Below are 18,658 nucleotides of genomic sequence, written 5' to 3' on the forward strand. Positions count from 1 at the left end.
ACCACTTTAGCTTTTTATCACTTACTAATGAATCACCTCACTCCTCACATTGATGTGCCTCGTCATTCAGACAATAAGTGATGACATATGGTTAATATTTGTAAACACAGCGTGGTTTCAAGCTCAGTTGCACAGGAGCCTTTCAGTGAGACCTCCTGTCTTGAAAACATTGATTTAATTGACACCCTTTTTTAAAAGTTGGCACAGTATAGGTTGGCTCCATTCCTTACCTTATAAAATGAGACTGTTGATTTCACTGTATGTAAAGAATAATGTAAAGGGGATTCGTCTTTACATCGGCCTACACTCAAATCCTCAGTGTCAACTGACTCAGTGCTAAGTAATTATTTGTCTGTCCCTTTTCCCTGGAGTTCTAATGTTTTAATAAAGATTTTATCAATATAAACAACCAGTCATTCACGATGTTATTCACTAAACACCTCCGAGTTGAGATTTGATATTGTGTTAGGATGCCGGCTGAGGATTTCCTGAGATGAGATCTTCCGACCACCGCTCTGACGTCAGTGGCAGGGTCGCTGTCAGTGGTGCTGAAGCTGAACAAGATGGCTGTGTGTTGGGGAGCGGAGAGCTGAGAAGGAAGGCGAAAAGAGGCTCAAATATAGCCAAGACACGCTAACAAAAAAGACCGGGAGGACTGCGACGCCGGCGGGCACCCTCGAAGTGTGAAGCTTTTGATTTTTTGTCGAGCGTATTGAGCCTTTGCCAAGCCCCCGTCTCTGCCGGCGACGGCGGGCTTCTCCATCTCCAGCCCAGCGGTTCATTCCCAGGCTGTAAAGTGCACAGATTAGCTCAATTACGGAAGCTGGTTCTAGAAGCTGGACCCCGGTACTAAAGGCGCATATAAGAAATGTCATTGCTGTGTGTTGGAGGTAAGAGAAATGCGAACTATCCGTGTCTTCCCACCGCTTGCAGTCCATTTTCTAGACTTGCTGTAGAGTGAGCAGCTTGAGTAGTAGCTCCAAGTCTCATGTGTAGGCTTCTGGGGGGTTTACGATCCATCGATCAATATTTCTGGAAAAGCTATAGGCTATCTTGCACTTTTGCACAGGAGTGTGATATAAGCTATAGCAGTTAATTGCAAATTCCATAAAGCTTCACGTCTAAGCGATTTTTGTTATTTTCTAGTAGTCCGAATTATTATTTTTGACTATTATTTACCTTGGAATATTTCGGACTGATTGTCTGTGGTGACAGCCTTTAGATTCACTTGACAACACTATTGCTACAACCGTGTCGATTTATGGAGTAGGTGTCTTGCTTTGGCAGCCGCTGTCAAGCATAGTAAAACAAGGTGTTATCCACTCTCAGTTTGTCCCTAACTAACAAAAAGAGGGAGGGCTTCTGTTTCAAAGCAGGGGGCAAAAATTATTTCGGTAAAATATCATCTCCAATGTAGAGAATATAGCCTACTTCAGTTTTATACTATACTTCTGGTTGCATTAGGCTACAGAAGGATAGTAGGCCTATATCTCTTTAAACCACGTGATTGGTTAAGATATTTCTTAATGATGTCTCATTCAGCTCTATGTAACCACAGCCTGTTCTGTCTTTGAATAATACACATAGATAGCCTAATACAAGACTCCCAACTCCTGTCCAAACTGGGTTTCTACTGTAGGCTATAAACAGACCCTGACTCATAACATTGCACGTTATGACTGCACTGCATGTTAAATAGCTTCTTCTTTTCGATTGAGTCTAAAGCCTACATTTCTCCAGTTGATCAGGTAAAAAGTGGACCCGAAAGAGATTTGTCTGTCTTTCATTGAAGGGCTTATCTGTTAAAAGCTGTGAAACATCATTCAGTCACACAACGTTAAAATGAGAGTCAAGAGGTTGGAACTTTTACTGCATTAAACCTGCAGTGTGTAGAATTTTGGGTTTTATTTCCTAGCAGATTTTGTAGAAAATAATTATAATATCCATAAGTACGTTTAATTTAGTGTATAATAGCTGCATTTTTATTTAGAAAGGCTCTCATATATGTCCATATTTCTCCATACTTTGGACCAAGGCCTTGTCACGGCCATTTTGGAAGTGTCATAATTGGAATGTCATCAGGTGCATTGTTTAAAATTTAGAATTGTTCTCGTCCTTGAAGGCCACTGTAGCTTCTGTTATTATTCAAAAGGGGTGGGGTTACCCAGGGAGCGTTGCATTCTAGAACTTTCTAGAACTTACTTGATGATGTCATATTACATACTGCACCTTTAAATAAAACAGATTTAATCCTTTTAAACAATTTTGAACTGATCTGCAGCTCTCTGAAATCCTGAAATGAATTGGTTATGAATTTCCCAGTTATGACAGCAAAGAACAACTCCTCCATAACTCCCAAGCCTAAAAATAGGAAACAAATTGGCACCATGCAGAGACACTTGACAGATGTTGCATGATTTATCAGGGAGCGGTCGAGGAAAGATGCATTTCCCTCAAACTACTTAGTTCAGATTCATGTAGAGGTTGGAGCCCGCTTGTATAGTGTTTATGAAGAGGCTGATATATTGTTGACACCAGAGCTATAATATGGCTGATTGCACAAGATGGCAGGACTGACATTCAGGCACTTTGGTGGTCCCTTTATGTCCTGAAGCTTTGTTGGCATAGCAACACCAATGGCATTTTAGGTCTCTGCTGGCATTTTCTCATTTGTTTTTTCTACACACCCTATTATAGGCCTGGAGCTAGGTTTTATATTGATATCATACTTTTTCACTGTGGTTGTCAGAAGAATTGAGTAATAAAAGGCGGTGATGCGCATGGCTGTTTAGCCTGAGCTGCACGGTAACATACGATCAGCTGACAAACACTGCAGGGATGTGGAACTGCCTGGTCAAAGACGTGCATGTCTAGTAATGTTAGATTCAGCCTTTGAAATATATATATAGCCTGTGCCACAGAAGCTGAATAAGCATATTCCGATCTGGCAACCATCCTCTTGGTTCACGCATTGTAGCTTTAAAACAGAGTGAGCCATTGGGGACATCCTCATTAGTGTCCCCTTCTTTCACAAAGGCGCTTTCCAAACATCTATTAAAAACTGTTTACATCTATATTCAGATCATTAGGGAATAATGTTTTTCAAAGAAGTCAGAAAGTCGTACATTATAAATGCATATAATTTAGAACCAAACAGTCCTGGGCTCTGAGTCTTTATTTACATTTCAAACACTTTTATTGTAATAATGACTAGGGCTACTGCGGGTCTGAAAATAGTTAAAAGCAACGATCAATTGTGTTTTAATGGAAATGTATACAGTAAATCTTACGTAGCATTCTGTGGATAATGATTCCAATACTAGATATATTTTTTGGATTAACCTTTTAATAGATACCATATACAGTTAGTTTGTCTTATAGCCAGTCTTTATATTTTTGAACCGACATTATCAGTTGTTTCTCACAGGTAATAATTAGCCTTTACTAATGGAGTACTGAGTTATTATAACAGTGATTCTTGAGAAGTGGGACAAAACAGGGTGCAATGTTGAAAAAATACAAACCCTATTTAAGGCAAATTAAATTACATGTATGTATCCAACATATACTAAGCTACTGAGCTAAGCTTTGACACAACCTCCCAGCTTTTATCCTTTTAATCAAAATGGGCTTTTTAGCTTGCCATTCCTTATTTTGTGTCAACACCGTCAGACACCAAAAACACAATATTCACCATGACTGACAGAGGCCACAAAAAATATTTTCAAAATGTATATGAATATACATTTTTTTACATCTGACAGTGTTGATATATTTAACGTTTCTTAAACAGAACAAATTGAGTTTTTCTAGTAGCCATTTGGTTTTTCTGTTGATGATAGGTGCAAGTATGAACTACTTCAGGGAAATAAAATGATCGAAACATTTCAAATAACTTCTTCAGAAATTGTAAGTCGGTGTTGACATATCATGGTTGTGACGCAGGACTTTCAAGATGTATAATGTAAAATGTTCTAAAAGTACAACACTTATCAGAGCCTGTCTGACTATAATGTACTCTGCAGAGGTAGAATGTGACAAGAGGTCCTTTATAGTGACAGTATTGAAAAGAAGGGTGGCTATATTGGTCACTGATTTTTTTTTGACATGTCGGAAATTTTTATTTGTAAATTTTGAGTTGTTTTATTATTCTCACTTTAACAGATGAAAATAAACAAGTGAGATGGGAAAATTTACGTTTTTTTATTTAGTTGCAGAATAATTCTGCATACTAATAGTTGCCTAATAATAGCAAAACATATATATGGTGGTAGTTCATCAACACGTATGATAGAAGTTTTTCTATGTGAATACATTTGCTTTGGCACAACAGTTGATTAAGTTGACAGCAAGAAAATGTACTTTTACATGCAAAATACCTATTTTGGTGGAAAAAAAACATGCTTACCACAGCACCATGAGGTCCTCTCTTTCAGGGCCATGGGGAAATGAGAGGGGCTTGAAAACATATATCTCACATGACCAACATTTTTTTCCGTTGCCTAGATACAGGGGGTGGCTCACATTACCCGACGCCTCAGATTCCCCCGTTCTCCCCTATATATATTCTCGTAAGAAAGACAAAACCTCACTTTTACTTTCTTAAACATTCAGGTTTAGGTTCTTTAACATTTTGGATTGACCGAGAGCACTGTAGTTGTTCAATAATAAAATTAATCCTCAAAAATACAACTTGCCTAAAAATGTTGCACGCAGTGTATGGAAGACGGCCTTTTGTCCCGGTTCTCAAGAATCACTGATATTTGACATCATAATGATACAATTATGTAAAATATAAATGTAAGGGGATTATTGTGCTCCAGACATTCTATTCTTAATCCCTAATAACATCTACAATTTTAAATAGTTTTATTTTTAAAGATAACAGCAGTTACATATGGAAGACGGCCTTTTGTCCCGGTTCTCAAGAATCACTGATAAGTGACCAGCAGTGCATCCTTTTATAGCCGCTGTACTGTAATCACCATTACTGATATATTCCCAAAGGTGTAATGCAGGTGTGCGACTGAATTATATCTGTACCTCTCATTCATTGTAATGGGTTTCACTTCATTGTGCACTTGAGCCATTTTACCCTTTTTCTATGGTGATCATCAGATTCTTCTTCATTGCGTTCCCTGCCTTTAGGTCTATATTGTTGTTTCTGGCATAAGTGTTTCCGTGAATTGCGGGCCCTTAGAAACGCTATCGATTGGAAAACCGCATCAAATTAAACCCCACCTTTAGCTCCTGTCTTCCAGGGCACGAGTGAATGTATTCGTCCATTTCTTTCCCAGCAGAGAAAGAGAAAAATTATATTCTGTAATTGCTGTGGCAGGTACTCCACACTTATCTGTTGAGGGTTAACTGAAAATATGGGTAACACTTTATAATAACTATCCGTTGTAACTCGTTAATAGATCATTAGTAAACTCTTAATTAAGGATTATTAATGATTTGTTAAGTGTTTGTTAGCAGTTTGTTAAGGATTTATAACAGTGGTAGATAGTTAATAGCTTAATAATTGAATCAGTTCATCTGGGAGGTAATCCGAGATACCGACGAGGCTGAAATAGGCTATAGACACAGTGCATGGGCAACTGAGGGCAGCCCCATTTTCAAATATTTTTAAATAAACTCAATACACACTGTGCATGCCATGGACTTGAACGTGACGTGATCAGTTAATCTCGGATTATCTCCCAGATGAACTGATTCAATTATTAAGCTATTAACTATCTACCATTGTTATAAATCCTTAACAAACTGCTAACAAACACTTAACAAATCATTAATAATCATTAATTAAGAGTTTACTAATGATCTATTAACGAGTTACAACGGATAGTTATTATAAAGTGTTACCAAAATATGTTACCCTCCCCAACTCCCCTTCACTCCCTCATATGTGCTGTATCTGCATCCACACACACACACACACACACACACACATACACACCCCTTTCCAGCACCTCCTCCTCCACTGTCACACTGAAGTGGTTATTTTTAGTGTTGGGGATGAAGCTCGCTCTGCCCGCATCCGGCTGCACAGAGAGATTAATGGAGCACAAGAGAAAGAGATAGAAAGGGAGCACACGTGCATACTTGCCACATGGCAGGGGGAGCGTGTAGAAGCGAGCCAGTGATTGAGTGAAGAGGGAGAGAGAGACAGACAGACAGACGGACAGACAGACAGACAGACAGACAGACATCCGATGATGGTTGCTGATGCTGATGTTCGGAACACAACAGTTTATGAAAGAGAATGTTGGCAAGGGTGCAGTCCAGGTTCATTTATCATTTAATGTCTATTCAAAGCTAAGATATAAGTCAATGAAATCCCATTTGACAAATGTATATTCAGTGCTTCCATGGAAAGTAACCTTACTTTTCCTTTAGGCGTCACTGAATTGTCAGTGTTAAGCAGCTAAAGTATCAGCCAGGGGATTTTACTTTGGCTAAGAAGCACATTCTCTGTCAGGCCCCTTACTTCTGCACCTGCCTCATGTATCGGCCCCATACTGTATCTGTATGAAAAGTGTTATCCCAATGGTTTGATGGGGTGACACTATTTTTAGAAAATCAATTTGTCCACAATGATTTGCACGCTTGCCCGGATCTTAATGACTAAGAAAATGACTCAAAATGTGTTTTGTTTTTTTCCAGCATCCCCTTTGTCATCCATATTTTTTTTGTTATAGTTTGTTTTATTATAGAGAGCTGGACTGTCTCTAGGGTCATACATTAGTAAGTCATTTCTTCCTTCCGCCAAGCACTCGAGTACTCAAGATTCTCTTAGGGTTTCTTGATGAGGTCCAATTAGATTGATTTTAAATGTTAAATTAGTCCCTGCATTTCTTTCCCTAAATGTAAAATCAGCGAATAGATGCAATCAGCGGGGATTTTTTTTTAAAATTAGCCCTGAATATTAATACTTCACGGCTGAACAGGGAGATGTTGGGCAATCGGCAGGGTGCCGGATTGAATGAATAATGATTAGGCTCTTGACGTCACTGTGGTTATTAAAAGACAGTCCGGTACCTCCAGACGTACCAGAAAGCATGTTGCCACACATCAACCTGGCATCACCTTTTACTCCCAGCTGCACAAACAGTCCTCCTGGCCCTGTGACTCAGAGGTCCTGACACCATGCTGAACGGATGCAGTCTTTCATATTGATATTGTGGCATTCTGACCCCCCCCCCCCCCCCCCCACACACACACACACACACACACACACACACAATTAGGTCAGCTTGTTTGAAAATGTGATATTTTGGCCTTTTATCTCATCACTAGACTTATTATATTTTGTGTTTTCTCAATTTCTTAACAGTGAAGAAAGCCAAGCTTGATGGACCCCAAGGTGAGTTGTGAACTGTCTACGATGTGGGGATATCATCCATTTGTTACTTATTTTCACTGAATCAAGTTGTTTCATATACACACAAATACACACACAGCAGCAGTATGTCTAATGGTATTTGTATTTGCCTTTTTACAGAGAAATTTAACACATATGTGACCCTGAAGGTGCAAAATGTTAAGAGCACAACCATCGCCGTACGCGGCAGTCAGCCATGCTGGGAGCAGGATTTCATGTTGTGAGTGCTTCTTGTCCTTTCTCATGTCTCCTGACCCCTTTTATTTCACCATGTCTGTACTCTCTTTCATCTTCTGTAAATCTCTTCACACAAATACTTGTCCACCTCTTTCTTTTTCCTCTCATTGCCTCCTCCTTTAGAGAGCACATGTAGTTTAATGAACCATCTCCAGGTTTGCAGAGTAATGCTTCCTATTGCATACAGTATGTCCCATTGAAGTTGGGCATGAGGCAGATCATTTTTTACAGGCATGCACCTACACATACAGGTAGACTATTTAGGTTCATGTGACCAAAACATTGGAGCCATTGGATTGATCACAATGAGGTGTCAGTTAAGACATGCGTTTTGACTCAAAAGGTTACTCCACTAATGTTAGAAATCAAAGTCTGTTTACATGTTCTGCGGATTAATAGTTTAAATGTGACAAAAGTTATGTAAAGCCTTTTGTGACTTCTGAGGGAGCTGTGTTACAATTGATAAATTGAGAGTCCGAAAATGCAGAAAATCTGAAGGGTGATATTGAAGTTAAGGCTAGCAGCTTGGGGCTAAATTAGCCACTACTAGCATAGTCTCGCAAAGCCAGACCAAACTACAGCAAGTAGTATGGTCTGGAAGCACTCCGTTTAGAGCCGTCTATTCGGGGGGAAACTGGGCTGGCCTGTTTTTATTTCTTTAAACCAATCACAATCATCTACGGCGGGGCTAACCCCGGGAAGCAGCCAATGGAGGCGTAGCGTTGTTTGCCGACGCCAGCGCTTAATAGACGCTGGCTGAAGTGGTCAAGCCAGACTACTACTAGCACAACACAACCGCAGGTCTGAAGGCACTGTGTGCAGTCAAGTTGCATTTGGGATAACGTAGGGGCCGAGTAAGACAAGGAAAAATAACTTTTGAAATAAAAAAGATGATCTCTGGGTTGATTTTGGTATTTTTTTTTAAATCGTCTATTATTAAGTGTAATGAGTCAAATGGGGGTCATCCCTATGTTCCCACAGCCCGATGTTCCTGAAATTGATGATTAGGTTCAGGCATCACAGAGGGATGGTTTGGGTAAGGGGACAGGGAGAGGTTAGACACACACACGCGCACACACACACACACACACACACACACACACACACACACACACACACACACACACACACACACATACATCCTATGCATATGTTGCTTTTTAGCTTGAAGATATCTTTTAAATCAATTATTTTATTGACTTTTCTCAATGCAATGAAAAACATTAAACTTATGTTTGCTGTTGCAATTAGGGTGACACATTTAGTTTGACATGAGGTAACACTTTACAATAAGGTACACAAAAAAGAGTAACTACTCTTTTTTAAAACAATAACTACTCTTTTTGGAAGAGTAACTACTCTTTTTTGTGTACCTTATTGTAAAGTGTTACCTGACATGATACTAAAAAATAATGGCAGATGCAAAAGTTTGCAGCACAAAGTTGTTGTTCATCACGGCAGCAGGGTCAGCTGTGGCATTTACAGGATATTTTTCCAAAAGAGTTTAGCCCTCTCTTACTCATCCTTCCTCTCTCTGTCTCTCTTCCTTTAAAGATTGAGGCTTTTCACACCCCCTGTGATGTTTGAGCTGCTCCAGCAGAGTTCACACAGCCAGTGTAGAGGATTTCTGCAGGCTGTATTACCTCTCATAAGAAATAACACATCCAAAGACAACAGATAAAAACAACTCAACTTGACATCCAACAATTATTTCATGTTTAATCTTCTACAGCCATAAGGCACACTATGCAACATTTTAATAAAAAAAAAGATAGATTCACCCAGTTCCACCCCAGCTCCTCCCTGCTAATTCAGGCTACCCCCACCTGCTTCACTCATACATTAAATAACCTCAGTAGAATTTATTTAATTAAATGAAAAAGGTAATGCAAAGCTAACATTTGTATACACTTCTAAGCATACCAACACTGAAACCAGTCATGTTACACATCCTATAGGTTCCTCAGACCTTAGCGATATGGAGCATATAGTGCCTTGCTGCTTGATGAAAAAATTAGGCATAGAGTCTGCTTCTGCTTGTATAGAAATATGGATGGTCTCTGTTGTTGGCCTGTCTGTGCTCTCTCTCTCTCTCTCTCTCTCTCTCTCTCTCTCTCTCTCTCTCTCTCTCTCTCTTGTATCCTGCAGGCAGCCTGCTTGACAATCACCTGCTCTTTCCATCTTCATCCCGAATGACTCATTTCCATCAGCAGATTGAATCACAGTGCATATCCATCACCGGATGATTTAAATGTAGTTCCTGATGGCACAAATAATATTTCTGTGAAAGAAATAAAAAAAAGATGTCCCCAGTCAATCCTCATAGCATTCTATATGACCCTCTTTCCTCTGCTTTTGCCTCACTCGTTTCTCTCTTGTCTTAATACCCCTCTTCCCCTTCCTGCCGACCAGTGAAATAAACCGCCTGGAACTGGGCCTGACAGTGGAGGTGTGGAATAAAGGGCTGATCTGGGACACCATGGTGGGCACCTTATGGATCCCTCTGAGTAGCATACGGCAGTCCAATGAGGTACACTCTCTAAATCCATCTCTCTCTTTCTCTCTCTCTCTCTCTCTTTTTTTTTCTCTCTCTCTCTCTCTCTGCTAACTGTACATGTACACCAGTAGTCTAGTCAGAGTGATGAAAAATGACCTAATCGATGTATGGGTTGGCGAAAAACAAATAGCTTTTAGTGTTACTTTCTTAAGCCACTATGTGAGAGCTTTCTTCATTATTATAAATATGACTATTTTTTATTGTTGATGGTTTACCACTTGCATAGGAAGTGTGCATTTTGTTTTCAATTTGGTGAGCATTCATTTCCAGTAAGTTGTGATGCATAGAACTTTTTGTATGCTTCAGTATTTGTTGACTGTGTTTTCTTGGCACAATCAGTAATTTGTCTTATATTCATGTTAGTTACATTTTTCCACATGGAATTGAAATTAGAGAGATACTAAGATGGCATAGTTTACACATTTCCTCATTTCATGAAGATGGATCGAGTGGTTCTGTCATGAGGTTCATATCAATAGTTAACTACTTTATTCTGAAGGCATATTTAATGCAGGAGCCTAAGTATTGTTGCAGTCATATGTCTTATATATTTTCCAGGAGGGTCCAGGCCAGTGGCTGACCCTGGACTCCAATGCAATCATGGCTGAGAATGAGATCTGTGGAACCAAAGACCCAACCTTTCACCGGCTGCTGCTCGACACGCGCTTTGAACTGCCGCTAGGTTTGGCCTTTAGTTATGGTCCTATTTACCCTGCTCAGTGCTTTACCCTGTGATTTCTTTCATTTGTATGTGTTTTAACTATTTGAATGGGCTGAGTGGAGTAACGCGTGGAGTGTTTGTGTTGTGTGCTGCAGACATTCCAGAAGACGAGGCCAGATACTGGGCCAAGAAACTTGAACAACTTAATGCCATGAGAGATCAAGATGTAAGAAATCCAGCCTTTCTCTCTGCTCCATCATGCAATCTATATCTTCGTATTACATTTCTCCCTTTTTAACTTTTACAGCATTATTCTTTCATAACCCACTTTGCTACTCTGTGTTTCCTTTTCCGCCTCTTTCTTCATTTTCTTTACCCTCTCTACACACTTGTGCCCTATGGCCGACAACAGTAGATTTGCCACAGTCAATATTATTTTCCAACAGCAATTTTCTCTCAGTAGAAAGGACTGCAGCGCATTTTCTAAGATGCCTTTTTCCCCCCCCCTTCCTATCAGTATGCCTACCAAGAAGAACAGGAGCGACCGCTTCACGCACCATCCACACAGTGCTGTGAGTGTCCAACACCACTTACCCATGCTCTCTCCCCCTGCTGTGTCCTTCTCAATGCTTCCTTCTTTCCCTCTCACAAATCACCCATACAAGCCCGGCCTCACAGTGGAATGACTTATAGGTGCTAGATGTGTGAAAAATGGGGACTGACATAGGCTGGCTTGTCAGACACACAGCACCCTGCCTGCCTGCCTGTCTGTCTGTCGAGAGATGATGACACAGGGAGCAGGTGGATGAGTGTGTGTGGTATAAATCTGTGGAAAGAGAGATCGAGGGGTCGGCTGGTGACGCATGTGTGTGTGTGTGTGTGTGTCTGTGTGTGTGCGTGTGTGTGTGTGTGTGTGTGTGTGTGTGTGAGCGTGTGGTGTGTGTGAGTACGTGTCTGTCTGTGTGTGTGTGTGTGTGTGTGTGTGTGTGTGTGTGTGTGTGTGTGTGTGTGTGTGTGTGTGTGTGTGTGTGTGTGTGTGTGTGTGTGTGTGTGTGTGCAGAGATGATAACAGCATGTGTGTATGTTCTGTTCTGAGTTACTTGGCATCACCAAGGCCAGCAGTCATTGGAACAAAAGCTGGTCTTTCTCCAAAGACTTGCTGCTTTTCTATTCTTTTCTCACACGTGTACATACAGTACATAAAGATGTACTCTCACTCATGGACCCCATGCACACATACAGTATTTGCATCCTAAAATAATTATTTATACAGATCTTTACATGTTAATATGTTTTCTATCTGGCCTTGTGGTTGGCTGATGTCTTTAAATTGTGGTTTTCCAACCTTGTATCTACTTGCAGGTAATTGGAGTCTGTGGGGAGAACAGCAAAGTAAGATTCTTTAATGCACTTCTGCTAATGATTTGGCATATTGGAGTTGTATTCATTGTCCATTTTTCACTTTTATGTAACAATCTCCTTGTTAATGCCTAGTTTTAAAAAAAAGAGACAATTAGCTGCCATAAAAGAAAAAACTCTTCTTATCCTTATCCTTTCTGAACTTCCTCTCAGCTCACCTCCATAATATCCTGATGCATTAAACGTCAAACTGTTACAATTTCTCTTTCTGTGATGTCACAAAAAGAGAAATGTAGGGTTAGACAGTGAGACCATAAAACACTCTTTCTGGCTTTTCTCAGGCTAGGATGATCCTATTTAAAAATGTTTTGCACATTTATACTTCATAGGATCTCCGAGTTCAATACACCTTCATATTCCAACCGGTGAAGTAGGCCTTTAACCTATTGGCTGAAACAAATACTTGCTAAATTGATAAACGATATATGATATAATTATGTAACATAATATATTTCATATTATTTACAAATAAAATTACAGTTAAAACGACACTAGATTGGACTTCAGTTCAAATCAGATAAATAGGTTGTGTTTTTAGTTAAGATGCATGACAAAAGTAACAGGGAGGTTAAATTAGAAAGTGCCAGCTATCAGTAAGCTTATTTGTTTATGTTCTCAATATATATCTTTTTCTTCTATTACTTTGTTTCTTTCTTTCCGGTTTCTCGCAGTAGTTGAAAGTCAGTGTTGTAGTATATTTCCTGCCTGGCGAATTGTCCTCAACCCAAACTTTTATGTAGGTTGAATCATGAAATTAATTCAAACGATTAACCATATCAATTCATTGTAACAAAATTCTGACCCTTATCTGACAGACGAGGATCAAGACAGCGCCGTGGATGACAGGGACAGCGACTACCGCAGTGAGACCAGTAACAGTATCCCGCCTCCCTACTACACCACCTCCCAGCCCAACGCCTCCATGCACCAGTATCCCATCATGCAACAGCAATACAGACAGTCCTACAGTGATGACGTCCCAGAGCTGGACTATGACCACAGAGCCATGAGGTAACGAGCACCCTACAGCCACCACTTAGCCACGGCTGAGACCTTGGTGGCTTTGCTTTTCATGAGATTACCATCTACTGGTTGTCAGCATGCATCAGCAATACAGAGATAGGCTTTTGTTTTGGTGAGACAGTCAGGTAGAGGGAAACACCAAAATGATGTTATTGTTTGATTTTGTTTTCTGTGTAGCATTACGCTGCGTATCTTGAGCAAATATTTCTTAGTGATTAATAGCTGCATTTGGAATTTTATTGTTTAGCCGTGACACAGCTCAGCCCCTTGCAGACTCGTTTTGTTTCATGCATTGTACATGGTAACATGTTGTCCCACTGTGCTCTCCTCCTCTAGAGAATAACCCTGGCCTCAGTGTATACAAGCATGCTGGGGTGAACAGTTGTATACAGGTCATGTATGAAGTGGGCCTTAGTGGTTATTGTTTCTATGTGTGGAGAATGTGCGGGCGTGTGTGTGTGTGTGTGTTTTTTTTATTTTTTTTGTGGGTGCATGTTGAGTTTGTGAGCATCAGAAACCCCATGTGATCTCTTCTGCACTCACTTCTTGTGCATAATACAAATTCATTTCTGGATATAGCAGTATTGCTGTATACTGTTGGACATGTTGTCAAAGGCGGCAGATGATCTGAACTCATGCATTGCTCAGGAAAGCTGAAAAAAAGAAGAGAAAAAGAGTAAAAATAGATGTGTTAAATAAATCATCAAGTGCTCCACCTCAGTAGGAGGTATTTGTGCAGAAACTAGTGATCATTAAGAGATCCCCCTTGTTGTGCATCTACTTTGACTGAAGTGATGGAGACCAAATGAGGGGGTATGTTCTAAAGTTCCATTATTTTAGTTTTTTTAGTTAAACATGTTTACACATGTTGGCGTGTTGAACTGCAGTGAAGGGACAGTAAAACAGAAATTTAGTCTGTAAAATAATAACTTTTGATTAACACACTTTATTAAAATAATTGTGCATGCTGGAGCCTCGCATTAGCTCCAGATTAACTTTGGAATTAATATTTGCACAGAACAAAGACTACAGATTTTTGTCCCACTTCTCTTACATTGTAAGCACAACATAGGAAGGGATCTGTTAATGGCCAGTATGAACAGAAGGAATGATTACAGCAAGCAGAACCTGCTTCGATGTTCAAATGGAAACCTTTGTTTTGTGAACCTATCCTTCGATCGGGCAGTGCCAGTATGGTGAGAGCTTTCTTTGGAAGATTTGCACTGAGCTCTACTGATGCTCCTCTCCCCTTCACTCTCCCCTCCTCCTCCTCCATCCCTCCATCCCCCCCTCCTTCCCTAACTGCTCCTCTTACCAGACGCAATGATAGCTTAGACTCGGCCACCAACGGGCGCAGCGATATCGACTCAGGATCAGGGTCGAGCCGGCGCACCAGTCGTCAGTATTCTCTAGACAGTAGGCATTCACTGTCCGATAGGTGGGTCTCTGTACCTCCTCTTCAAACTCCTCCTTCTCCTCCTCCTCTTCCTTCTCCTGCTCCAGCCTGTGACTCTGTCTCGCTGTGACGTCAGTGGTGGACTTGTCCCGTCCTCCTCGCTCGCTCGCTCGCTCTGCTTGCATGCATGCGCTCTCTCCCTATCTCTCTATATGTATATTCTAAACGTCTCTTGGTTGAGAAAACTATTGTTCCTGCATCTATATTTATTTACTGTGTTCCTGGTGCAGAATCACAAAGGATGTATCATACTCATCTCTACCATTCCTAAACTCTTAACAAGCAGTGTGTTAAGGTGTGTGTGTGTGTGTGTGTGTGTGTGTGTGTGTGTGTGTGTGTGTGTGTGTGTGTGTGTGTGTGTGTGTGTGTGTGTGTGTGTGTGTGTGTGTGTGTGTGTGTGTGTGTGTGTGTGTGTGTGTGTGTGTGTGTGTGTGTGTGTGTGTGTGTGTGTGTGTGTGTGTGTGTTTGTGTGTGTGGGTGTGTGGGTGGGTGAGTGATCGACGAGAGATCATTCAATGTGTGTGTTGTTTCTTAATAGTCAGTAACACAGAATTTAATCGCTAGTTAGAGTTTGTGGAAGAGCCTGTGTGTGTGTGTGTGTGTGTGTGTTCGAGCCTGTGTGTGTGTGTGTAAATCTATCATCGTGACAGCCTGTTATTACAGCTTCATTCTTCGTGTGAGACTTTAAGAGGAGCCCTGTCTTAGTCTGGGTGCCCAGCACTTAATAATTATGCAAATGTAATTCCTACTTGTAAAACAGCAGGGAGACCTTTAGCCCAATAATAGGGCCGTAGCAGAGAGGCCAAGGCAGATTAATTCAATTCAAAGAACTTTATTCTTCCGTTAGGAACTTCATATGTGGAGGAGCATCAGGGTACAACAGTACATACAATATACAAACACACACACGCACACACACACACACACACACACACACACACACACACACACACACACACACACACAGCATCAGCCCATACTCGACATATGGCAGATAAAAACAATCTTTGCTTAGCCTAGTGAATAAATAGTAGTACCTCCATAGAGGAGGAGTAATAAATATGTTAAAAAAGTTTAAAAAAAAGAGAGAGGAGACAGTTCAAAAAGGGTTTTAGCCATTCAAAAGTCTAATGGATGCCGGGACAAAGCTTGACAGGGCTCGGTTTGTTCTTACTGTAAATTCACTTTCAACATAACTTAAACATTTATTCTTGGCTAAGAAAGAAAAAAGGTGTATTATACGTGTATTTTATGCAAGCATTTGTCACAGTCTGTGTCTGTCTTTGTGTTGGATGAAAGCGAGATTGTGAGATAGATGATGAATAGAGAAGGACAGGAGTGTTGTGATAGAGTGTTTATTGGTCCATTCACCCCATACCTGTGTATTCCCTGTGGCTCACAGTCAAAAGCCATAATACAGTTCTCTCATTCACTGCTCCTGTGCCATGCATTATTAAACCGACGTGACTGTAATTAATAGAGATGAAACAATAAAGTATGAGTTTTTTTTGTTAGTGTGTGTGCGTGCGTGCGTGGGTCACAAATAGATTATGGATGTGTCTCCTATCTCTCACTGACTCATGGTCTGTCTCAATGTCTAATAGCCTCATTCAACATCATGAATAAATATGTTTCACTTATTTAGCTGCAAAAAGGGCCTTTTTGTTCTGCCAGGCTAATAAATTACCATCAATCTCTCCAGTTTCACTATGTTTCATTTGAATAGGTCTTTTCATATATTTTTGTTTGGTGTGTGTTTCTGTATTAATTTCGGTTTGAATCTGTATCCATAGTATCCATAGTAACCTTTCCCACTAAAAAAAACAGATGGTTCCTCTTGCAGTTACAAAGATGCATTCACTAACCCAACACCCCCCTGCTCTCTTATTGGTTGTTTTAAAGTCACCCTTCTTCTATATTGGTTAATGGCCCCAACAACAGCTCCTTGAGTGTGGATGTGACAGCCCAAACTCCTTTTGGAACTCCCCTATAGTTTACTTTTTAACGTGGGGTGTTTGTTTATGTAACATGTGTCTGTATCTCCCCTCCAGTCCCACGGACAGTCGTTACGGCTCGTCGGGCGAGTTGAGCCGAGGCAGCTCTCAGCTAAGCGAGGAGTTTGTCCCCGAGGACGGCGAGAGCTTGCGCGGTTCTGAGTTCTACGATGAAAACGACTCCTACCACTCCTGCCACTCCTCCGTCAGCTACGGCAAAGAGGACTCCCCGGTGTGGGACGGGGAGGACCCCCAGGGCGTGTACAGCGACGAGGGAGGCTACCTGAAAGACGGAGGGGAAGAGGGGGCGCTGTATGCCGAAGAGGTGGGGGGCGCAGACACCTACCGGCAGGAAGCAGAGTACAACTACCAGGATGGCGGGGAGGAAATGCCTTATGAGGAAGATGCAGATATGTATACGCTCAGTGAAGACCAGGAGCCGCCCTACACCCCCACGCCCACGAGTCCTGCCGCCCCCGCCCTGGTCCCCCCCTCTGACGGTGGCTTGATGTCCTCCTCCTCCACCAGGCCACCGCTGGAGAAGCAGGCCTCGTTGCGGACTGCCAGTGACCAGCTCCAGCCAACCAGCACAGCCCCCGGCCTACCTCAAGTCAAACTGGACGACACGCCGCTGCCCCCTTTCAGTGCAGATTCCAACAAGCCTCCGTTTGCACCCATCCAGCCAGTACTGCCCACCATCGCTACATCCAGCCCCACCATAACACCACCACTGGTTCCACTTCCAGATGCCGAGCCCCTCCTGGAGCATGAGCTCAGCTTTGAGGAACCGCTGGAGGGACCGCTACTCCCCGAGAAGCCTCTGGTGGAAGAGAGTGTCCCTTCAGCTCCCGAAGAGAAAACAGAGGAACCATTCGTTCCAAGGTGAAACATTGTTCATACCACTGTCAGCCTTAAAGGTGCACTATGCAGTTTCAGGGGGAGGGGGATTTGTTTACATTTGCAGAGCCTGCAGTGAGTTTACAAAAGTATATTTACTCTACATGTAATTCTTAGTATTATAATAATTCCATCATCATAAATAAAATCAAAATTATTTTGAGGCACCTGGAACCAAACGTAAGCCTAGAATTTTTTTGTAAACAAAACTGCGGGCACTGCTGCTGAAAACAACAATAGTGAAACAGTTACTTTTAACATAGCTTTCTAACTTCAAACACTGTTCCAGGGATCCAATTTCCCTGTGAGTAAAGTTTGTTTGTTTAGTTATCAGTGATTCTTGAGAAGTGGGACAAAACAGGGTGTAATGTTCCTCTATGTTCTTCAGTTGAACTTACTTTAAAATGAACAGCAATCAAGATTTTCACATATGACCAACCATTCCTCAACAACTATGAAATATCATTATGCAATATCATCAAAATAACATAAATCTTAGATTTTACACATATCTGAGTTGACAAGTATATCTGACGGAGTTGACAAGTATATTTTATCGATTTGACATCTGACGGTGGTGACAAAAACCCAGATGTAGTCATTTTAACCATCAATAATCAATAACATCAATCATTTTATAACAGCCTATTATTGGTCGAGCGTTAATTCAAGATTCACATTACAATTTTTCAATCATAATTGCTCTAACAGACTCACACCAAATCGCCTCATTTTGTTTATCATCCTGTGCTTTTTTAAGAATCATCCATGACAAAAGAAGATTGTGAGAGTTTCCATAATAACAGTATTAGAAAACTAAACCCTATTTCTATATTTAATATAACTATAATAACTTGAAAACCACTCAAATATGATGCCTTTACATTGAACGTCAACTCCGTCATTGGCCTCATCTGACGGTGTTGACATATTTAACGTTTCTTAAACAAAACAAATGGAGTTTATCTAGTTGCTATTTTGTTTTTCTGTTGATGTTAGGTGCTAGTATGAACTGCTCCAGGAAAATAAA

General features: G+C 40.9%; 1 protein-coding gene across 1 annotated transcript in view; it reads left to right on the top strand.

Annotated features, from left to right (window-relative positions):
• Nucleotides 1-868: 868 nt before the first annotated feature.
• Nucleotides 869-18,658, top strand: part of unc13a (unc-13 homolog A (C. elegans)) — a gene marked incomplete at both ends in the record, with an annotated part of 45,585 nt that continues 27,795 nt past the window's right edge. Inside the window, 11 exons of the mRNA XM_080032116.1 lie at nt 869-890; nt 7,337-7,366; nt 7,505-7,604; nt 10,034-10,151; nt 10,737-10,860; nt 10,995-11,065; nt 11,357-11,411; nt 12,202-12,231; nt 13,074-13,269; nt 14,600-14,719; nt 16,789-17,613. Of these exons, the coding sequence (XP_079888242.1) occupies nt 869-890; nt 7,337-7,366; nt 7,505-7,604; nt 10,034-10,151; nt 10,737-10,860; nt 10,995-11,065; nt 11,357-11,411; nt 12,202-12,231; nt 13,074-13,269; nt 14,600-14,719; nt 16,789-17,613 (1,691 nt within the window). The remainder of the gene's footprint in view (nt 891-7,336; nt 7,367-7,504; nt 7,605-10,033; nt 10,152-10,736; nt 10,861-10,994; nt 11,066-11,356; nt 11,412-12,201; nt 12,232-13,073; nt 13,270-14,599; nt 14,720-16,788; nt 17,614-18,658) is intronic.

This window comes from Ammodytes marinus (genome assembly GCF_949987685.1).
Source record: "Ammodytes marinus genome assembly, chromosome: 8".
Taxonomy (NCBI): Eukaryota; Metazoa; Chordata; class Actinopteri; order Uranoscopiformes; family Ammodytidae; genus Ammodytes; species Ammodytes marinus.